We start from the raw sequence: 23,216 nt of genomic DNA, 5'->3' as shown, positions 1-23,216 counted from the left end.
TAATGACCAGTGATGATGATGAGAACAGTGGGAGGAAGACCCTAGGGGAAAGCAGAGTTAGAAGAGCTTTCTGGGTGGTTTATGTGCACATCTTCCTCCTGATTAACATGTAGTAACTGTGCACATTAATGAAGTACGGTTGGAAACATGTGCTCATGTCGGGCCGTGCACCGACTGAATAAGATAGCTAGCACTTCCCTCTCCTTACTTTTCTCCATTTTTAGAGGCTTCAAGGGTCTCTCTTTTATGTCTTCATAAACTATGCAATAGCTTATTGTGAATTATAGCCACTTGGTGTGCTTTGGAAAAGCACAACTTATTCCTCCTGCTTCTGTACTCATTACCCAACTTTCTTTGCTCCCCCCATTTCCTGCCTTCCTAAATCTGTCGTATTTTACAGGGCATGGTGCTCTCTAGTTCCATCCATTTTGCTGGAATGACAGGATTTCATTCTTCTTTATCACTGAGTAATATTTCACTCTGTGTGTGGGGTAATCCCATTCCCGTTATCCATTTATCTTCACACTGGTGCTAGCTCCGTATCTCAGCATTTTGAATGCTGCTGCCATAACACAGGGAAGCCGGTGTCTCTTTATCATGCTAATTTCACTTCCTCTCACATATATGCCCCATACAGGGAACACAGAATGATATGGTGGCTCTATTTTTAGTTTATCAAGGCATTTCCATGGTGGCTGTAATAATTTATATTCCTACTGAAAAGGTGTTTAACCTGCCTTTCTTCTATGTCCCCAATAACACATATTACTTTTTGAATTTTTGGTAAATCTATTCTAATAAGAATTGTGTTATCCTAATTTAAAGTATTTTCCTCATGGCTCAGGCTGTTGGGAATTTTGTTTTCATGTAGTTGTTGGACATTTGTGGAGATGGTTGTATTAATTTTGTTATTATGGGAACACAGAATAGACATCAGGGATTTCAAGAGAGGGATGCCATTCAATTAAACAAGAAAATTTAGAATGCTGAAACTTACAATTGGTAAAGAAGAGATGACGGTCAAAACTGGTGACAAGGATATTGCCAGGATATGTCCTAGGTAGGTACCTCAGTGGCAGTCCATTTTCCAAGCATGTTGAGGACCTATGATTAGTCCCAGTAATGCAAACCGACCAACAATCTAACAACAAGCCAATTGACAACCAATTAACCAACCAACCGCCAATGAACCAACCAACTGCTAACAAATAACCAACCAACAACCAACCAAGCAAACAAAAATCCAACCATCCAACCGTTAATCACCATCTAATCAACCAACCAATCAACCAACAACCAACCATCAACCAAACAACAACCAACCAAAAAACTACCAGCCAACCAATAACCAATCAAATAACAAAAAACCAACTAACCAACCAACCAACCAACACTGTGTAGTAAGTATTCTGCATAAAAAGTGAGGAATATGCCTTGTAGAGGAAATGGAAGTAAGTGGCTGTATTTCAGAGATATTTGGGAAATGTTATTAAAAATAACAAACTAATTGCAAAAAGAAAGTAAGAAGAGAAGAAGGAAGGAGAGGGGAGAGAAGTGAGAAGAAAGGAAGGGTGGAGGATCTCTCACAAATAGCCACATCTGGATGAAGAGATTCAGGTAACCATTAATGCTAAGAGAGGGAGAATCCATTTTCTCCAGGGTTGAGCTCCTTGCCAATCACCTGTGATCATCCCTAAACACAGGTTCATATGATCAGTACTAAATGGACTCAGTGTTTTTTGCACAGATACATGTACATACGTGTGTGTGCATTATGTATATGAAATGATAATTAAAGAAGAAGAAGTATTTATATTTGGGAGGGAATGGGGCACAGGAGGTGTTGAAAGGAGTGAGGGGTGGGAATTATGTGATATGGTGCTGTATATGAAATTTTTAAATAATTAAAAAGTAACAAAACGGCACTTAAAAGCAAAAACTTTATGGTTAAATCTAGAAATTGGTTAATATTTGTATAACATTACAAGCTCATTAAAAAAAATAAAAGTAGATCTAACCAAATGGAGAGACATACTGTGTTTCCTGAGAACAATATGATTGAAATGTGAACTCCTCTTGAACTAGAGTGCATTAAAGTCTCAGGAACAAAAGCACTGTGCTTCATTCCCTCCGCTTCCTTCACAGAGTGGAGAAGCTGCTTCTAAAATCTGTAGTGAAAATAAAAACGCAACTTTTATGAAGAAGGACAAAGTTGGAAGATTGACGTTGACAGGCGGCAGCTACTAAAGGAGAGTGGTCCTTATGTATGTGTGGAAAAAAGTTGATTTTGATGTGGATAAAAATATGTCAGAAATAATATGCATTGTTTTGACTGATTCTTGACAGATTACTAAAGTAATGTATTAGAACACTGTAGTTTACTTCTACAAATCACACTGAAATAATTGAATGCTGATATTTAAAAAACAAGTAAACAAAAAATAACAAATTCATTCCACACTGTAGACCCTAGAAAATGCAGAGCAGATCTCATAGGTTTGAAATCTGAACCTGTCAGATCTTCATATGACATGTCATAGAAAAAGAAGGTATCTCTGTGAATGTGTTAGAGAAGATGGTAAGATGACATAGAAGTTTGATTAGAGGGAATTTGTAAATGAAAATGTTTGGTCTTCTTTAAAGGCTCTGCTAAGCAGATCACAGATGAATGACATTGCAACCTCACATTGGATTCATCTGGAGACAATGCATTTTTAGAGATTAAATACTAAGACAATATGAAGATATGAAAACACTTCAGGAAAGAAAGAGTAATGGATGCCAAATATACATATCAATACATTACGAAAGCCAGCAATCATAGGGCAGTGTTAATAACACCAAAAAGCTCCAGGCATACCCAAGCTTCAATGGCCAATAAGATCTGTATTTAAACCTACGTTGTCAGACTTTGCTGGGCGACTCTGTGTTGTTTTACCGAATATGAGGAAGTTTACCATCACGTCCAGGATGCAAGCTCTTATTATTTGAACAAATGTGTAAGAAAAATAAAAACAAGTACACAGGCTTCTGAAGAGTTTTGTCACCCTAGAGTTGAGTATCTCAAAAGGTCACCAGCTGTCCTCTGCACAGCCAAATTTATTAGACAGAACTGAGAAAGAATGGGCTAGAGATAAACAGGGAAAAGTGATTCCCTTTCTGAAATATTCTGGGAGAAGTAGACTCTAGACACAGAAATCAGCTCAGCAATGGTGGGTGCTGGAGCTGGGGAAAGGGTATTGCTTCAGGGAAGTGCACGGAATTTTCTGGAGTGTGGGGAGGAGCTGGATTTGAGGAGGCTGTGGTTATACAAATATCCATATCTACTAAAATGCACTCACTGTTAACCTAAAAAGACAACTTTCTGTTAGGCCTCAATAAAATCAACTCTGAGGATACTACAGCAACAATTTAAAGGAAGTACTGTAGCTTGTACCAGGCAGGTGATGAAGGATGGTAAAGGGCAGACAATTTCAACATAGAAACGAGCAGTACCAGATGAACGGCCTGCCACCTGGGATCAGGACACGGCAGCTGTGCCTCTAAGAGCATGTCACATGCACGTGGAGCCAGGATCAAATTTTTCAATACCCAGATGTCTTTACAGTATGCACCCTCAGGACAAGACAGACACAAATCATAGCAACGTTCTCCAAAGGGTATCGGTGGTCCAGTTCACAAGAAAGCTGACTTCCTTCACATAGCAAGGAGTGCTTACATTATAGTTGACTCCTAAAACATACAAATACCAGAATTCATGGAGAACACTGGAACACTCTGGGAATTAAGACAGTGATGTGGGAGTGTCATATATCAATCTGTTGATTTCATTGGTTAAGCAATAAAGAAACTGCTTGGCCCTGATAGGTTAAAACATAAGTGGGAGGAGTAAACAGAACAGATTGCTGGGAGGAAGAGGAAGTGAGCTCAGAGAGACACCATGCTCCCCTCTCCTGGGCGGGCGCGAGAGCTCTGCTCTCTGAGGCACACGCGATGAAGCTCCCACCCAGGATGGACGTAGGCTAGAATCTCCCTGGTAAGCCACCTCGTGGGCTACACAGATTATTAGAAATGGGCTAGTCCAGGTGCAAGAGTTAGCCGAGAAGAGGATAGATATAATGGGCCAAGCAGTGTTTAAATGAATACAATTTGTGTGTTGTTATTTCGGGGCATAAGCTAGCCAGGCGGCCGGGGTGCTGGGGACACAGCCCTGCCGCTCCTATTACAACAAGACAGTGAAAAGAGCACAAGACCTGGGCACTCCCTCTGTACATCATCACTGATGTCCATGGTGATCTTGCTCCTGCTTTTTAACACAGCTTGGGGGTCTCTGTGATATATTTCCAGGGTGATCTTCACAGCAGGTACCAATGTGATTCACTTAAGGTTTCTATCAAACTTCACTCCACAGTTTTACCTCAAGCAGGTTAGCTGTGGGAACACAGGGTCTTTAAATGACTTCAGGTCCAGTCTGAGAAGACAGGAGAACATTGTAAATAATAATAAGATATGGAAATGAAGTTGCTCTTGGGACAGGAGAAATGCCTCATCTGTTAAGAGCCATTGTTCTGCAATCCTGAGGCCTGGAGTTCAGATTCCTGCAGCCCTGCAACAAATCCAACACCCCTGTGCATGCCCGCAGTCATGACTCCCCTGCGACAAATCCAACACCCCTGAGCATGCCCACAGTTATGACTCCTTAAAGGGCCGAGAGAGGAAGGTTAATGGAGTTGACTCGCTTCCAACAAAGTGGAGATACAAGCCCTAGGTCTAGGGGTAGATCCTGCTTCAGGGAATAGGCAGGGCGTGATGGATGGGGACACTCAGTGCCCTTCTCTGTCCTGTGAGTGTGCCTGCACACACACATGCATGCAGTTGGCCACACTTTGCCTTGGATTAGCTGTCTCTTTTCCACATCCCACAGGAGAAGTGAGTATAACTTATACCATCAGTGATAATTATGCTCACTCAAAACGCATGATTTTAAGAACATAGCCACACCTAATATAAATTATTGGGGAGTGTGTTTCTAGCCTTGACGGGTTACTTCTGCACTCATCCCAAGATACAGATTTTAAAGACACCTTTTAAATCCAAGCTTGAAGAGTGTACACATAGATCACCTTATCGGCCTGTTTATACTCAGGGAAATTTGCTTGTTTTATTAGACATAGATAAACCAAAGGTCTAAACTTGAATAAAGCACCCTGAACATCTAGCACCTATGTCTAAATCCAGAGTGAGGCCATACCACTTTCTGAGTGGGATGCTCACCGTCAAGCAATGCATGGTTTCTTGCCACCCACTACAATAATTATCGTTGTAGGGACAGGTGCAGTCCAACTTTCTGTGAATTGCGCTGGGAAGCGGAGCTGCTCTGGTACTTCAGGTCCTACCTGGCTTGAGATGCGCGAAGGGAATTTCTCCAGTGAGGAGCTCCCACAGACACAGGGCGTAGCTGAAGACATCCGCCTTGATGGTATAGCGTGTGCACTGTGTGAACACCTCAGGGGCCATCCAGCGTAGGTTCTGCACAGACCAAAGGTAACCAGAGTAAGCCTCCGAGCCTGCGCTGGAGAAGGTTCTCCGATGCTCTCAGATGGCTTGGGCAGGAAGTGATTGCACCTTTGCTCTCGCCAATGCAAAAAAAAACAGTGCATCTTCTCATGTGGGTCAGTTTCTCAAGGATACACAAAACTGTTGGAGGACCTTAACATCTGCACTCTATAAGACGCCTCCAACATTAATGACAAATAACTGCCTCACGGGGTAGCTGTGCTTTATTTCCTTGGTCCTTCTTCCTGCTCCCAACCACCATCTACCACCCAGGCACCCTGCTGTCTTTGGAATCCACCAAGGCGCCATCCCTAGTAGTTCCCTTGGCTTGAATCACACTGTGGAAGACATCTTCCCTTGTTCAGTCTCTGGGTTCCAATTAAGTGAGTGACTCAATTAGGCCCACAGTTGTGTGTTCTCATGACAGAGGGCACAGTGAGCCATGAAGAAGTTACCCAGCATGCCTGGTATGGAGATTTCTTCCTAGTAATATCAGGCTCTGGAATTTCTTGTGTTTGCCCTGATGTGAATTTCATGAATTCAGTGTCTGCAATATTCCAGAAAGCAAGCTAATAAATATGTAACAAAGCAAACCCAGCCTCATCTATGTGAACTACACTCTTTATACTAGTGATCAGAAATGCAAAGAATTTTCATTTCTTTGCGGTTCAAAGGCCAGAACATCAGATGCTGCTTTATGAAATGGATGTTGCACCATTCCACAAGGTAACTGGGCAGTGTCTCCCACCTCAGGGGTCCAGCTCTGCGGTCTCCCAGCTCTGCCTCCTGTCAGTGGCCTTTCCCAGTCACCGTCCTAGGGGAAGGCGGGAAGTCGTATTCTTGTATCCTGTGTGTGGTATTGCTACTGACAATTCTTCTGACTGTTTGGCCTTATGCTGAAATCACGCAGAATTAACCCTAGAACACCTTTATCCTTGGCATTACTAGACACGGTTCTCCTGCACAAGCTCCTGCAATCCAAGGAGTCTTAACTTACAGAGGAGGTTAGGCGTGTGCCCCAGCGGTGTGCGCCTGAGAGCAGGTTGATAGGGTGTGTGTTTGAAGTGTGGAGGGCAAATCCAACATAATTAGGAATCTTAGATATGGCCTTATAGCTAGTGAGAGTTAAAACAACACCAGAATAATTTGAGGGGAGTGTTATACTTAAAACTATGCCGTGAAGAAGATAATTAATGTCACTTGCCGGGGGTGAGATTCTGTTTGATTCTACCCATTGGAAATGGCTTAGTCAGAGGGAATCAGCTGCTTTCCCTGGAAATTGCTCAGTCAGGGCTGCGACGAGATGCAGGTGCCCGAGACCCACGCAGCCACGGCTTTTCAGGGTCACACTTATTCTCATTTTTAAACTTAAGGCTATTTAAATTGGTTCATCCAGGGCTAGGATCCATTGATCAAGCTTCTTCTCTGTCTCAAGGTTTAGATGAGGTTTGTATAGCCCTCCCCCAAAGTACACACTCCACCCTTCTGTCACCCCATTACAGTTCTGTTCGCCCTCCTTCATATTCTCCAGTCACTAGCTTTGCATACTCCAGGAGCCTTCTTGTTTCAAAGCCGCTGGACCCACACTGACCTCTGCCTTCCATGCCCACCAATCATGAGGCTGTTCTCCCCACTAAGGCCCCACAGCATAGGTTTTCACCCTTACCTCTCTGTGCACTAACTCACTCCCTGCACATTTTGACGGCTTTGATTTTTCTCCTTAGCACGCACAGTCGGATTTGTTTGTTCCTTTGTTCACTGTCTGCTGGGCGTGAACCAGAACTGACTTAGTGTCTCTGTGTAGAGCACCTGAGGCAGACATGGTCATCAGCCCCTTTCTGAAACTGGAGCTCACCAGTTTGAGTAAACTGGCCTGGTGAGCCAGTGAGTCTCAGAGATCCTCCTGTCTCTACCTCTCAAGCATTAAAGTCTGGCTTATTACATGAGTTCTAGGGATCTAAACACAGGCCCCCATGTTTGGTTCACAGAGGCATCTCTGCAGCCCGAAGTTTGGATCATTGTAAATCTTAGACTGTATGGGTTGGGATGTTACACACATTTGTTGGGAGAATATGAAATCTAAAGGGTTGTACGTTCAGATGTGGATGAGTCTAGCGCCCAAGGATGCACTTGGTACTACGCTGATGCTGGAGAGAAAGAAGCCTCAGAAGGCAGAGCTGGATGAAGATATTTCAGGGACCTGGGGTCCTGACAACTAGTTAGAAGGTATCGCTGTCATTCCTGTGCCTCCTCCACTAGCTCTTGTGAGAGCAAGGCTGACCTTTCCCCTTTTCTGGCTTCCTATTTGGTCACGTGAGCACAGCACACCCTTGCTCACACTGCTATATATTTCTAGGATGTGGTGCAGACTAAGACAATCTCCACTAATTTGTTTTGCTTAAGCATTAATGCTAACCTGCAGGACTTGCTACCTGATAATTCTGATGGAGAGCCGTGAGTCCTGAGCAGGGGCTGCTGAGGCATTGGTCACCTGTTCACACTTCCACTCCACAAGTTCATCACCTGTGGCATTCAATGACAGTGCCTGCCGGGGCTTACAGGTTACATTTGGAATATGTTCACCGAGATCTACAACATTTTCTAAACAGGGGCCCACTTAAATAATTATTTTAGGGTCTTATGAAAATAAAACCCTAAACCTTATCCTGACACCGAGACAACAACACTTCCTGGCTAAGGCCACTCCTGCCTTCCTTCCTCCCACACTAAGTTTACAGATTTTAATTGTTTAACAAGGAACAAGAAAGCCACAGACCCCTGGCTGTTTCGTCATGTTGTCTTCATCCAGGGACTGCAGAAATCTTGATTCTAAAGGGAAGAGAAAACAAGTCCATGTCAAAGGAAGTGTCCCAAACCCTAGGTTGATGAGCACAGCAAACATTTAAAGACCAAGGAAGCCTTTGTCTTATCCAAATTTTTACATCCCTCTTTTCAGCTTTGATAGCAAAGAAGAAAACTTAAGTGCCTTCAAAGTGCAAGCTCAATCTGAAACTTAAATAGACATACCAAGGGGTGAAGTCTGTTTCCAGACTGTTGTACAGTATCAGGCAACAGGTGTGAATGAAGAAAAGGCTGCTGCTTAGGAGTATGTTTCTGGGAGTCTTACCTCCAAAATCCGCCACCACCGCATGACCATCCTCGTAGAGGAGAATATTGTGACTGGGAAAGAAAAGACTTTGTGTGAGCTTGATCAATATTTTCCCTCGGGTCATCATTTTCTTACCACAAAGATGAAAGGCACTAACTCTGATGCTCTTGGTTGTTGGTTCAGAAAAGGGATTTACAAAATGTGGTCATGTTCTAGCTCCTATTGACCTTGTGAAGAATTCCTCTCTACAGGAGCCATCTAAGCTTGTCAACAGGCCTTCTTAGTTGCTGTACTCAGCTCACAGAGTTGTGTTTGAAAATGCAGCTCTGGGTAGAAACGCTATGGAACGTGCTAGATATGGAACTGGCTGTACCTCAGGCACAGTGAGCTTTCCATGTGAGGTATGCATTGAGTGTGCCGTTCAGAGTAGTTGCCTGAGTAGGATCCATGTGATGGATGGATAGGATTCAGCCCTACACGATATCCTCTGGTCTTCGCGTGTGCTTTGTGACCTGTGTATGTACATACCCCCGGTCCTCTCACTAAATACATGTAAATTTTTTTAAAGGAAGTGTAGAAAAGATATCCTGGACCTGAGATACCATTTTAATATAGCAGAGTACGTCTAGGGCCTGTTCAGTGATGTCAGGTAAACTACAGTTTAGAAAGTGAGGTAGGCACTAAAACCAGAACAGAACCCTAGAACATCAGGAAGAGCATCAAAGATAAAAGGGAACCACGTGAGGACGATACACTTGTCAATCATTTCCATGTACAAATTGGATGTCTGTAAGTAAGTTAGATATCAGTATCACATGACACTTGGTGGGTACGTATGCCTGGGGTTTTGTCAAGTTGTTCCTACAATATTGAGAAAAATCTCCCTTTTGTGTGGTAGGTGAAAGTTAGGCCTGTCTAGGGGAGGTCATCCCTCCCCAGCACAGAGATCTGGGTTGTGCAGTGACTCCTGGAGAAACACACAGAGATGCACATTGTTCTTGAGGACCATGCTTGTCTTTAACGCTCAACTAGTGATCAGGTGGTGTCCAATCCAATGAATACAATGATAACACACACACCCACACTGAAGGCTTAGGGATCATAGCAGAGTGGACAGAGAGATGTTTAAGAGCAAGGGAACCTTGAAGTCACTTCTAGACATGCCAGAGAGGCTACGCATATACAGTCTCATCAACATGGCTTCCTAATGTATACTTAGGCAAGATATACAATTTTGGTGTTCGACCTTAATGCTGAGTCTGTGTTTGACTCATGTAGGAGGCATTTCCAAGTCAGGAGGTAGCTATCTTGGTTTTGGTACTCAGTAAGAATAGGAATATTCTCAGTGATTTGTGCGATGCTTCCTGATGCTCCCTCCATTTTGCTAGCAGATTACTCTGGAGAGCCTTTTGTGTTGTGAATGAACTTGGAGACTATACATAATGTATTTTATAGATGCTAAAGTTTAATGTGTGTTCAGAGTAACTTCAGAAGAGGTGGCAGAGTATAGGAGTAGTTGAGCATGTCAAAGCTGCAATGTCTGAGATGCTATTGTTAGCCCCAAATTACAAATTGGCAGGTATGATGAGGACAATGCCATTATAACCAAAAAAATCTCAGACCAATGGGAAGAGCACACATAGACACAAGGCTCAGTAGATTAGCTGACAGCCCACGGCCTGTCAAAGGAGTGTGGGTGTTAGACATTCACCCAGAACACTTAAATAAATGTTGAACAAAGTTCACCAGCCACAGTAAAGTCATGGGTAGCCCCTATGAATTATTTTATTCTTAATTTTAATTTATGAGTGAGAAGAGCAATTGAAGCCTTGTCTTGAACATCATAAATTTTCCTGGAAAGTCTTACAAGTGAAGTTATTCTAGGTCACTGCATGGAAAGACCATGGAACCTTTGTGTGACTCTCCAGTATAAGGTTTGAGGCAGTGCTGCAGAACCAAAGCCACGACTCTAGGGCACTGGAGAGTCACAATTCATTAGTTTAAATTTATTCTCATGTAAATATATGTCACTAAGAATAGCTACGCCAGCTAGCAAGACTTGTGGTGGAATGGTTGAGAGAAAAGTAACACCTGATTAATAACACCAGCCTTAGCGTTGAGTATAACCAGAGAAGAATTTGACTTCTAGTCTACTTGGTGAGTTAAACTAGGACAGGGAGGGTATCCGAAGGCAAGGATTGAATCTTGTTCACTGATGACCCTCTAGCGTCTTCACTGGTTTGCATGTAAGAATGCTCAATATATATGTGCTGAACAGACAAGCTGTTGTGGGATAATCTTTCTGTACACTGTGAAGATGTGTCACTCAGACTGGATTAGTGAAAAGTTGAATGGCCAATAGCTTGGCAAAGAGGATGCTGGGAAGAAGGAAGAGGAGGTTGCCAGTCAGATGTACAGTCAGATGCCAGGAAGCAGGATATACAGGAGGAAAGGTAACAGCCACGGCCCATGCAACAGGATGCAAATTAATAGAACTATGACTAGGTTATAAAAACTAGTTAGAAGCAAGTCTAAGCCATTGGCCAAGCTTTCATATTGAATAAGAAGTCTTTGTCTCATTGTTTGGGACTTGGCTGACAGGAAAGAGAAAAACCTACAATAAGCAGATTCAACAATACTGAAGATAGACTCTGATACCGTAGACAAGAGCCATACTTCCATAGAGTCAAGGTCACGTCCTGGAATAATTTAGTGCTTGCTGAATACCACTCATCTCTCTGCAAATGAATACTCAATGCCCAGAGAATGCTGAGGTTTATAGAGAGTAGAGATAACCTTGCTTAGTTCTTACAGAAAGGGTGGAAAGCTCAGAGTGCGGGTGTATCAATGCAAACTGGAGAGCTGCAGAGTGTGAACCTGGCTTTCCTTGTCATTGCGTTAGCACCTCAGATGTTAGAACTGTCCCGAGCAAGTAGAAAGAAGTCATTGACTGTGTATTTTGTGAGTCCTGTCCACGCACTTCTCCCAAGTGTGTATTTTATGAGCCATGCCTATGTGCTGTCCTTCAAGACATGGCATTTTCTTGCTTTCTGTTAGCATGCCATTCCAGAAGATGCAAAGTGTACATGTTATGGATTTCATCTTCATGAAATTGATAATCTGCTCGTGAAAACCAAGATGAATATTTTCAGAGAAAATAGCACAGCTTAAGAAGGGGATTAGCTTTGAAGGAGGCTTGGAAGAGCACTCAGCTACTACGTCCACAAATATGTAGTGTTGGGTTCTGGGAAGTTTTCATCTGCGAACCAGGCAGGCTGACACTGGGTCCAAACTGTCATGAGGACACTGTCTTTTAGGAAGAGCCTAAGACAGGATATATGATGTGTGATTCCCCTCTGTATGCTGTGAATACTATTGGTCAATAAAGAATCTGCTTTGGGCCTATGGCAATGCAGAATAAGGCAAGGCGAGAATTCCAAGCAGCTAGAGGAGGAGAGAGTAGGCGGAGTCAAAGAGATACCGTGTAAGTGCTGCAGGAGACAGATGCACAAGAACCTTGCCAGTAAACCACAAGCCTTGTGGTAAAATGTAAAATAATGGGAATGTGTTAAGATAGAAGAGATAGCTAACAAAATGCTTTATCTATTGGCCCCAAATTATTGCAATTAATATAGTTCTCACGCCTCACACTGGGGCCTGCACTTGAAATCTTTGCTGCAGGTGAGAAACGACAATCAGAGGATCAAGTCGGATGTCCTACATTTCTATTGCTAAAAGGTGGAACCAACAGTTAAATTTCACTTTTCAAAGTCAACCAGCATCTGAGGAAGACCAGCAAATACTCAGTTTCAATAATGAGGTAACGAGTCAAAGGGAACCGAGGTAGTCTAAGTTTGTGCCAGCAGGACTCTGTTGGCACAGACCAAACCCTCCTCCTCCCCACAGCTGTGCTGAAGCCAAGGCTCTACCAGGAATGTGCAGATAAAGGGAAATCAGCTTCCACAAACAAAGGCTTGGGAAGCTGGTCTAAAATGGTGTCAGAGCCTGGCAGCCATCAGTAGCATTCGAAGCTAGAAGTAAGGGACAATGCTGGGAATTCTGCTTTTCCCCCTCCCTGCCCCCTGAAGACCGCTCGTGAGGAGGCTTAGATACAAAGGCACTTTGTCCAGGAAAAAGCCTCACATGTTCTAGGCAAGGGGTGTCTGGGAAGCAGGGTCTCACTTCCAATTGAACCAATTTTACTGTGGGATGTTTTCATCCCCCTCCTAGAGAGTCTTTCCTGCTCTCCCCACTGTCTGATCTTGCAAGGCTGTTGATGTCAGCTGAAAGCACGCCTTCACCTCACCTAAAACCATCTTTGTTCCCCCAGCCGCACTGATGCTGCTGCACAACAGACGTATTTGTCTCTTCGCAGTGCCCGTTCCTCATAGATTATAACCCAAAGCTCTATAACCTCAACAAGGCAGACAATTTACAGAATATAAAACACAACCCAAGGCAAGATTTAGTTCATTCAACTAGCCGAGAGAGCAGAAACCATGACCTTCATGACTATCTGCGGGTGTGTGTGTGTGCGTGTATGTGTGTGTGTGTGTGTGTGTAAAATGTGCATGCATATGTGTGTGTGTGTAAATGTGCGTGTGTAAACAGTCTCATAAAAGAGTAAGCTGTCTGCAGGTTGTGTGTTTTGTGTGTGTGTGTGTGTGTGTGTGTGTGTGTGAAAGAGAGAGAGAGAGAGAGAGAGAGAGAGAGAGAGAGAGAGATCTTTTAAGAGTTTTCTCTTTGCTAAGAATGAATAGAAGCTAAATTTCACTGGTTTCTTTTCCATAAAGGAAAATTTTCTTCAACCTCAGAACTGAATTAATTTAATGAAGCCATTATGTGAGGATCAGGAGTCCTTTCATTATAATTGCCTGTATTGAAAATTTATCTAAAGTGCTCAAATGATTCATAATCAGTTGGTTATGTGCTGTAGCCCAATGCTAATTGTCACTATTAATCAGACTGGCCTGATTATCAGGCCATTTCCCAGTTCTGATTTCCTCCCGGATCTGGACTGAAGTTCATGGTTAATTCTGGAAGGAGCAAGGTGACTGTACCTCTCCCTCCACTACCATCAAGCGCTTTTACAAAAGTCATTAAAAATGCATAAATAATAATTTAGTTTTTTTTTTCCTGAGTTACAGAGCCATGTAATTGCCTGTGTCAGTTGCTACTGAAAAACACGGGTTTAAGGTTACCACAGAAGACCTCTCGGCGTCCTTATTTAGAGAGAAGACTGCCCTGATGAGTAAACAGAGTAGCAGAGCAGAGCTTCCCAGACCAGCTTCCTGAGACATCCCTGAAGGTGATTAACTCATGATTAAAGGACTGGCACCCGCAGGCCTGGAAGCATTCCAAGGGTTAAGTCAGGGGAATCCTAATGGCCTCGTTTCCAATCTCATCACACTGTGAAAGTCATTAGTTTACAAACACATCTTCCTGACAAGCCATCATTCACACCCTAAGCCAGGAGTCCTGGATCTGCCACCAACCTGCCTGCCTGCCACACCTCTTCTGCCTGCAGTGCCTGGGTATGGCTGGGTTTCTTCCGAGTCCAGGCCTCTTACGGAGGAGTCCTACCCCCTGACCTTCAACACAGTCGGTTACACTGCTCCCTACTGAGCGTGGGTCCTGTCAGGCTGAATGTCATCTCAGACAGGACCCAAATATCCTGAATCTCTTCCAGCGGCTCTAGTGTAATGCGGTACACTGACTAAGCCTTAAATATGAACACTATTCAAAACTACTTACTTTGTAACTTTGTGTCTTTTGGAAAAATTATTTTGGAGTCTTCTAGACAAGTTCTTGGTAGCTACATGTTTGCTGTTTTATGGCTTTATTTTAATCTCTTTGTGCCTCCAATCTGGATTCCCTTTGTCCCTAGCTGTGCCTCCAATTTGTGGCTTGGATTGCCGTTGTCCCTGTCTTTGCCACCCTGACTCTGTGACACACACACACACACACACACACACACACACACACACACACACACCTACTTTAGTCCTTTATTCCTTTCAGCTATTTGGGCAGTGGCTAATGTCTAAATCATTCCCTTCGTGGTAGAAGTCCTAGGTTGATCTCCACTGTAACACAGAAACACATGTAGACTTGGGAACTCCCCTGACAGGTACTCATTGATGCTGAATGGTAGCTGGGCCCTTGGGAGCCCTCTTGGTTTGGGCTGTGCAGTGGTTGGAATAAGAAGTGTCCTCTACAGTATCAGGGACTTGAACACTTGTTTCCCAGTTGACAGCTCTTTGGAGAGGTTATGGGAAAGGATGGCCCGGCTGGAGGAAGTACGCCGTGGGAAGGGTATTTCTGAGCGTTCAGGCCTCACCCCGCTTGCAGTTCCCTCTTTCTGCTCCAGCTTTGTGGCTGAAGATGTGATCTCTCAGCTTCCTGCTCCAGGCATCTTCAGTCTCGCCTCCCCCACTGTTACGATCATCACTTTGAAATCCTACGTCCAGATCAACTCTTTCTTCCTGCAGTTGCCATTGTTGGTGACATTCAGTCACAGTGACAGAAAGTCACTGACACCAGCTGCTCACAGGAACCTGGTCACAGCCGTGGGAGAAACCTGGAGCTCTGCTTCAGAAGCCAATGGGGGCTTTGTTACCTTCTTGAATCCCTCCTTGTTTGTTTTTTGGATCTCACCATTATATACCCAAAGGCTCTTACTGTACCCAAAAACTACCGCAAGATTCCTACTGTGCACCCCCATATTCAAGGATTCCTACTGTGTCCAAACAATTCTTTGTTGTTTTTTTGCAAGGTAAGTAAAGCTCGTGGAAATCCCTTACAATGATTTTATTTCACCAGGGTCCTCTGTTCTTCTCAAGCTCCCAAGAACCAGAATTTAGGTTTCCCTATTTGCCCCTTAAAGACATAGAGTGTTATGCTTACATAGAATATCATTCTGCAACTTTTTGTAAGGGTAAAACTGACCTAGTTTGACTTCAAACAGACTGACTTTGTTGTTTCCAAAGGTTTGCAGAAAGAGCTTTTTCACAGTCTGGCAGCCCGCAGGTGATCAGGGATGACAATACACAGGTCCGAACATAATCTTAGTGAGAAAGAAGCAGCTTTCCCAAAGCTCAGAATCATGAACTTCTAAACACCAAAAGCCTAATTCCACTCAACTCTTGGAAACCATGGAAACGGAACACTCCAATAAATGCAAAGGATTGCAGAGCCTTGACTCCTCCTAAAACAAACTTCCGTCGGTAGGTAGAAGTATATTTGAAAGCTTACTCCAAAGCCCCTGGATTTGTCCCAATGCCAGTGGGATTGAAGATATAGATTATGAGATCTGTATCATACTTCAACCTGCTTATTGAGGGTAATGTAAAAAAAAACACATCCTCTCCACTCAACATTTGCTCAGACCATGAAATCCAAGTGGGAGACCCTTCTAACTGAGATAATCTAAGGACCCACATGTGACCCAGTTGAGGGAAGTCTGTGAGTAAGTACCCTACAGTCAGCAAATGATTATTCCCAGCTTTGAACAAATGCTATTTCTTGGCTATTTTAACAGAGATTAGTCTTATGGGGACTATTAGGAACAAAGGCATAATGGGTAACATTCTTGAATTCTGAAGGAACTGTTAGGGAATTCCACAAATGACAGCTGAGAGTTTCTCACACAAGGTTTCTCTGAAATGAAGACAGGGAGGAGGGGTGATAGGAGACATTGCCTTGTCTGCATTTTCTTTATATCCAGCATACTTCAGTGCACTGGGACCATGGATGAACAGGGACTTCTGATCTCAGGTAGGGGTCTAGGAAACCTAAATTTGGAAGGCATGAGCAGCCAATGCAAGAATCTTTTTGTGCAAAGTCCATAGGTCAAAAATTTAAAGAATGAAGAAAATGGCAAATAATCAATGGTATCAATTTATGTAAAATGAAAGGTTAGCTAGTCTGATTACTAAAAGAAAGTTAGTATTCCGAAATAATTTAAAAAAAAAACCCACTTTGACCTGAACATGGTTTCCTCATCTCCTTTCTGAACTCATAGTAGGAGAAACATGAAAGATATCGACTTTCTCAGAGAAGTTCAAGTCCAAGTTTGAGAGGAAGCCTAGGTGTTCTAGAACAACACTCGCTGGTAGGAAATGTCAAGGTCACAGCAGCAGGAGTGTGACTTGGACAGTCATGTGACATGTGCTGCAAAAGCTATCCAAGAAGTGGAAGCTGTCCTTCTTAGCTTTCACTGACTGCTTGGCATAGACGAGAGACAGCTCTGCATGGAATCTCATTTGAGGGGGTTTATTGATCTGGTCTTAACTGAGAGGGTGTCTTGATTAGTAATTGTTCCACAAGGGTCCAACCCACTGTAGGAGGCACAGTTCCCTAGTCAGGTAGTCCTGGGTTACACAGAAAAACAAAACAAAACAAACAAACAAACAAAAACCCATGAGCCCAATGAGTCTAACAAACATTCTCCATACTCAGTCCCTGTAGTACTTTCCGGGCTCTCTGGTTACAAGTCGCTGTACTGGAGAGAGTGGAAGCAGATGGATCCCAGAAGGCAGGCAGACAGGGAAAGAGGTTTTAGGTAGATCAAAGTGCTTTTCTCTTCAACATTGAAATAGCCAGTTTTCTGCTATTCCTTCTGCCAGAGGGAAGTATTGGGTGTAGGAGAACTTTCAAACCTCCCATAGGAGGCAGACTACTGTCTGGCTAGGAACGAACCAACATCTCCTTCTCCGTCTGGACTATTTGACATTCTCTCTAGCCCCAGTTGGCCAATTTTGAGGGAAAAAGGAAGCCAATTTTCCTCTAAACATACAAAAGTTTGGGCTCCACCAGACAATTCAGATTCTTGGCCCTGGTTCCTTCCCTCTGACTCTGTGTGCTTTTTTGACTTCAATAAAACCTGAATGAATGTAGAATTCTCCTGTCTGCATATTATTTGTATCAGCAGAGAAAAGAAGCCCACCCCTGGGACCCTGGGTGACCGTATTATAACAGCATCACGCACGCCTTAAGCAGACGGAAGCAGTTCATAGAATTAGCATTTGGGAAGCAGCGGGGCTTTATCAGCAAATTCAGTTTCCTGTGCTTGAGTGAAGCAGCCCTGGGCTTGGGCAAACTCTCACGCAGGCGAGACTGCACTATCGCTGGCCAGCAGAGGCCTTGCTCTTAAACAGCTTCACCTTCAAGGAGTGTTCTCCCACCTCTCCACAGCCTCCACAAGTAAGTGGTTTTAAGAAGTTTTGGCTTCAGGGGAATTTGTATGCAGCTCTTTAGGAACAAGGATTAGGATTTGGGAGAAAAAAGTGCCTACTGGAGTATTTGACCTGGATGCTTTCCCCATGGTACCTTCATCCCTGCCCAGCAAACACAGGGAAGCTTAATGCTTTCGTTTCTACAGGAACACGGGTTAAAAATGTATTTAGTCTCACCGGATTTCCATCAAGGGCACTTTGAGAATTCAGAGAGAGTGGACAAGTGTATGCTTTAAAGACTCACTGAGCCACTCAGTGTCTCTGCGGCTGTCAGGAAGATGCACTGTGGATTTCTTTGCAGACACTAGGCAGTCTATTCCTGAGGCAGGGGTATTAGTCACAGGGATGTAAGCTAAGGGCTGTGGTGGCTGAGGGCTGGAGTGTGTGACTGTCCTCTAAATAACTCAGGCTCCTTCTTCCTGTCTTCTTCCCTCTGCATATGCTGCTCCCTCCAAGTTAGAACCACTTCCATTTTCCCTCTAAATGAATACTCCTATTTTTCATAAGCCTGCTTGATTCTCTTCCTGGTTCTCAGATCATGTCATTTATGATCAGTAAGATTATAGGAGCCCCCGAAACTAGAATTATGAGTCAGGTAATAATTTTAAATTATTTTAAATTTCTTGTCCAGGGGTGGTGAGATATGATATTATTTAGGTCAGGCTGACCTCAGATTTACTATTTAAACGAGAATGAACATAAACTCCTGATCTTCCTGCCTAAACTTCTCAAGCACTGGGATTAAAGACATGTTCTACCCTTCCTGCCTCAGAATGTCTTCCTGATACTGGAGGAATACAGGTAAGAAAGAGAGAGAGAGAGAGCCAGTGAAGTTTCACGTGGTGGTTACATGTTTGGGTGTCTATCTGTAAACTCTTTAGAATGGAATTCTGAAATTTGTTCTTACAAGATTGTTGTTTTATATTTTTTGTAAGTATTTACGTTTGTGAGCCAACCATGTCAGATTGACAACGTTAACCTCCCTTCTTCAGTCTTGTGGGTGTGGTTTCTCTGTGGTCAATATTTCTCCAACAAGTATTTGAAGGACACTTATTTGACTTCAGTCTGTGGTTGGATAGTGTGCAAGAGACAGCTTTCCAAACAATTCACCTTTATAGTAAAGATAAAGACTGAGTCCAACGCTTTCCACCCCCTCTCTGTAACCATCCACTGGCCAGTATTAGCCAGACTCCCATGTCTTTCTTGACCAGATAACTCCTAGCCCTGTCTTAGGAGCCAGCTGAGGGACAGCCTGCTTTTTAAAGCCACTTCAAGAAACACAATTCCCACCAATGGGTCTGAACTGAATATGTGCCTCTGCGTTCACTCTTAGGTTCAGCAATTACTACATGCTCTCTTTTCAGATCATTTTGTTGTAGGTACCATAGGAAAGACAATGTAGGACTTACAATATAGCCTATTTCCCCGGGTTATTAAAAACATTTGTAAGACACTCTGTACCTTTTATATTTTTATTTTTTACTTTGGTTTTGGTTTTTCAAGACAGGGTTTGTCTGTGTAGCCCTTGCTGCCCTGGAACTCATTCTGTAGAACAGGATGGCCTGAGCTAAGAGCTCCATCTTCCTCTACCTCCAGGGCGGAATGCAGAATGCTGGGATGAAAGGTGCGTGCTACCACCGCTTGCTTGTTCCTTAGTCAAGGATTAGGCAGTTTCCAGCAGCTCAAGAGGCATTTAGGATGTGACCAGCAGAAAGTCTTTGTTACCTTTTCCCAGTGACAGAATCATCTCCTTTTTCTCCAGCAGTATTGCAGGGTTTGCTGCATTGACATCTTTCATGATCTGCTCTCTTCACCCCATGACAGATGCTCTGTCCCCGACTGTCCCCTCAAATCCTTCTGGTAAACTGTTGGAGCTATCTCCAGGTGTTTTGGTGTTCGTACCATGGAACACTGTTAAGTAGTTCCTCTTGGCTGAAGCTGACTCCTGGTCTCTTGTCGCCTAACATCAGCTTTATTCAAGTCACAAAACCAACACACAGAACAATCCTTGTTTCGCCCTCTTCTTTAACCCCCTCATGAAGTGTTCCCATGTCCTACAAAATATGTTTCTAGAACATATTATCATCTATCTCTTGTGTTTTCCGTGCCTTTTCCAATTCAGCAGAGGGTAACTATCCCCTTTCACAGGTGATTTAGAATTTGTTTATTAGTAGGAAACAGCACTTTGCAGACCATTCCCACTCAGAAGGAGGCATGGTCTTTATGTATCACATGAGTGCGGACGCCCGGAGGCCAGAACAGGGCACTGGATCTCTTGGCAGTGGAGTTACTAGTGATTGTGAGCCACTATGTTGGCGCCAGGCACACAGGTCCTCTGCAAGGGCAGGGCTCTTCCTGCTGAGTCAGTCTCCAGAAGCTCCATGGTCATCTTACACAGTAGTGTTAGTATATCTCGGGACAGCTGCAGAAATTGATGCTGAGAGCTGAACATGCCTTCCCTAAGGCCACACGCTTGGTAAGGGGGTCAGATTCCCAATCAGAATTCTCATTGAATTGCCTTCTTCTGAATTCATTTGCTTTTTCACACACGTTCCCACAGGTCCATGCAGGATTTTTTTTTTTGAAAAGTTGAATTGAATTAGAAACTATACCGGATCTGCTGTATTAACTCGGGAACGTTTGCTTTAAACACTGACTTAGTGGAGGCATAGATGATGTTAACATGGTGAGAATTACAAATAAAAGAGTTACAGCAGGAAGCATTAGATGTGGAGCCTCAGAGAAATGTCTGGATTAGAGAGAATAAAAATAAATAGGGATCAAATAGGGGGAAGTCAAAGAAGGGAGTGGAGGGGAAAGAGAGGTGGAGGTCATGGCGCTGGAGGGAACTTGCGGGATATGAGCGGAGGAGCTAAGATGGGACACGAAATGATAAACCACGGCAATCGTGTTTAGAAAAATTGAGAGAATGGAACAGGTGGAACTGGAGAGTGGATTCAGAGGCTCAGTGTGCTTGCTGTGTGAGCCTCAGGACCTAAGTGTGGATCCCTTCGCCCACATCCAAAGCCTGGCATGTGCCCGTGGGAATGCCAGTGTCCCCAAGTGCTGTGGGAAACAGAAACAGGATTACCTCTGAGGGTTTGCTCCAGGTTTAACAAGAGACCCCATCGCAAATACAGCAGAGAATGATAGACTATGACCCAGTGCTGATGGGCTGGGATGCCCTGGCCCTGGCACCTGCAGTCTGGTTACAGTGTTGTGGAGTGCTGAATGGGTCTGGGTCCAGACTTGGATAGCTTGGGCTCAAATGCCCGTTCTGTTTATTTATTTGTTTCCATTTGCTTGTTTGTTTTTTAGCAGATTTGGGGAAAAATTAATGTATCCGTTTTCAAATTCCTCTCCATTTGTACGGTGAGTTTTAGGTAAAGATTAAATTAAACGATCCCTGAGAACAAAACTTCAACAGACAAAGCTTGTTGGCATAGTGTTTCCTCAATGAGGAGATAAGTAATAAAAATGAACACCATAGTTGTAAAATGAAGTAGTTGGTTCCACATAGACAGACTAAAGATGGCAAAGCAGACAGTGAGTGAGTCTTCAAGGGTTGATGATGGGAAAGGACTCATTCCTAATCTTGCACTCCGAAGGCGATTGCTTCAACCAGCCGTCTACAGTGAGCAGAGAATAAACAACCTTAGGTTGAAATCATCTTAAGAGACTGAGTCTTTGATGAATATCGTAAATATCACCATAGAATCTTCATCCAGCTACTGATGGAGACAGAGGCAGAGACCATCAGTGGAGCACTGGACTGAGCTCCCAAAGTCCAGTTGAAGAGTGGGAGGAGTGAGAATATGAGCAAAGAGGTCAAGACCATGATGGGGACACCCACTGAAACAGTTTACCTGAGCTAATGGGAGCTCACCAACTCCAGCCGGACAGGGAAGGAAACAGCATAGGACCAAATTAGTCCCTCTGAATGTGGGTGACAGTTGTATGGCTGGGCAGACTGCGGGGCCACTGGCAGTGGCACCAGGATTTATCCCTACTGCTCGTACTGACTTTTTGGATGGAGACCTTGCTTAGCCTAGATATAGTAGGGAGGTCCTTGAACCTTCTCCAAAGCAATGTGCCTTACCTTCTCTGAGGAATGGTTGGGAGGTGGGGTGGGGGAGGCTAGGTAGAGGGTATGGGAGGAGGAGAGGGAGTGATAACTGGGATTGGTATGAAAAACAAAAAAGATAGTTTGTTTTCTTTAAAAAATAATAAGTGAAAAAAAGGGAAAAAGAAAGAAAAAGATTGGGTCTTCCAGCAGGTGTGCCTGCACTTCAGGGTTCTACACACTAGATGGCGCACTAGCTCCACAGGATTTGGACTGTGCGACCATTTCCAGCTCAAACAGGTCTTTCTTGATTCTTATCAAGAGACTGACTATATTGGCTCCATTGGGAAGATAGCTTGGCTCCTTCAGGACAACGGCTCTTGCTTTCTTTCTGACTTCCGGGTCACTGCCCATTTCCGAGACTTTAGAATGCTGAACTTGTGAAGGACTGAGAAGGCGGCCATGTCAGAGTGCCGGGGGTGAAGGCTACGGAGTGACTCTGAGTGTCCAGCACATTCCCCTCTGGGTCCATCCTATGTCCTTATTCCTGCCAGCTCACCCGTCAATGTCCGCACTATTGCCCTTAGTAATGGGCTTTAACGCCTTGTGCTGTCTTCCAGGATCTCACTGTGAAGTCACTATTCTTTCTGGTTTAAATTATGGCACTCAGCAGGCTGCTGTGTACTAGAAAGGGAAGAGGACTCAGAAAACCAGGATTTCAGCTGTGGTCCAGTTCTATTAATAAATATTTTAAGAAGCATTTTACCTCAAACTGCTCATTTCCCAGTGCATTATCTCAATTTCTCTTATGTGTGAGAGCCATTTTGTCAGGTTGTTGCGAGGACTGAAGAAGACGTTACTCATACCCTGAGGATTCTGCAGCTCTAGGTAACAGGGCTGCTGCACCTTCATTCCGCTCTCCACCTGTGGCTAGATGTGCCTCAAGAGCGGTAATCAGCCATTTTTAACTACTTAAAGGTTTAACTGATTAAACCTTTGGGACTCTGGGCTGATGAAGGTCTGGTCCTCTTCTTTTGCAGGCTGCCTTCATCGCCTATGCTTACAATGCTGTAGGGCACAGCAGGTGATAGAGCCCTTAAATGTCACAGCCTTAAGAAAGTTCTACTACTTGCCCTTCCACTTAGAAGCAAATACATAACTAGTTCACTATGCATAGAAGTAAAGTCTATTCAAGATATAAAAAACAAACGGAGCTGATGAGATGACTCAGCAGGTAAAGACATGGTTACTA

General features: G+C 43.8%; 1 protein-coding gene across 2 annotated transcripts in view; it reads right to left on the bottom strand.

The window, feature by feature from the left end:
• Positions 1 to 23,216, bottom strand: part of LOC121447239 (serine/threonine-protein kinase TNNI3K) — a 217,186-nt gene that overhangs the window by 73,367 nt on the left and 120,603 nt on the right. For both annotated transcript variants that reach the window (XM_041650381.1, XM_041650390.1), the window contains 3 exons: positions 8,684 to 8,736; positions 8,333 to 8,385; positions 5,397 to 5,529 (listed from right to left, as the gene is read on the bottom strand). In XM_041650381.1, coding sequence (XP_041506315.1) covers positions 5,397 to 5,529; positions 8,333 to 8,385; positions 8,684 to 8,736 — 239 coding nt within the window. The remainder of the gene's footprint in view (positions 1 to 5,396; positions 5,530 to 8,332; positions 8,386 to 8,683; positions 8,737 to 23,216) is intronic.

Source organism: Microtus oregoni, unplaced genomic scaffold (genome assembly GCF_018167655.1).
Source record: "Microtus oregoni isolate MIOR12 unplaced genomic scaffold, Mior012 000000F_ref0000247, whole genome shotgun sequence".
Taxonomy (NCBI): Eukaryota; Metazoa; Chordata; class Mammalia; order Rodentia; family Cricetidae; genus Microtus; species Microtus oregoni.
The sequence above is the reverse complement of the archived record's forward strand: the minus strand, read 5'-3'. Positions and strand labels throughout refer to the sequence as shown.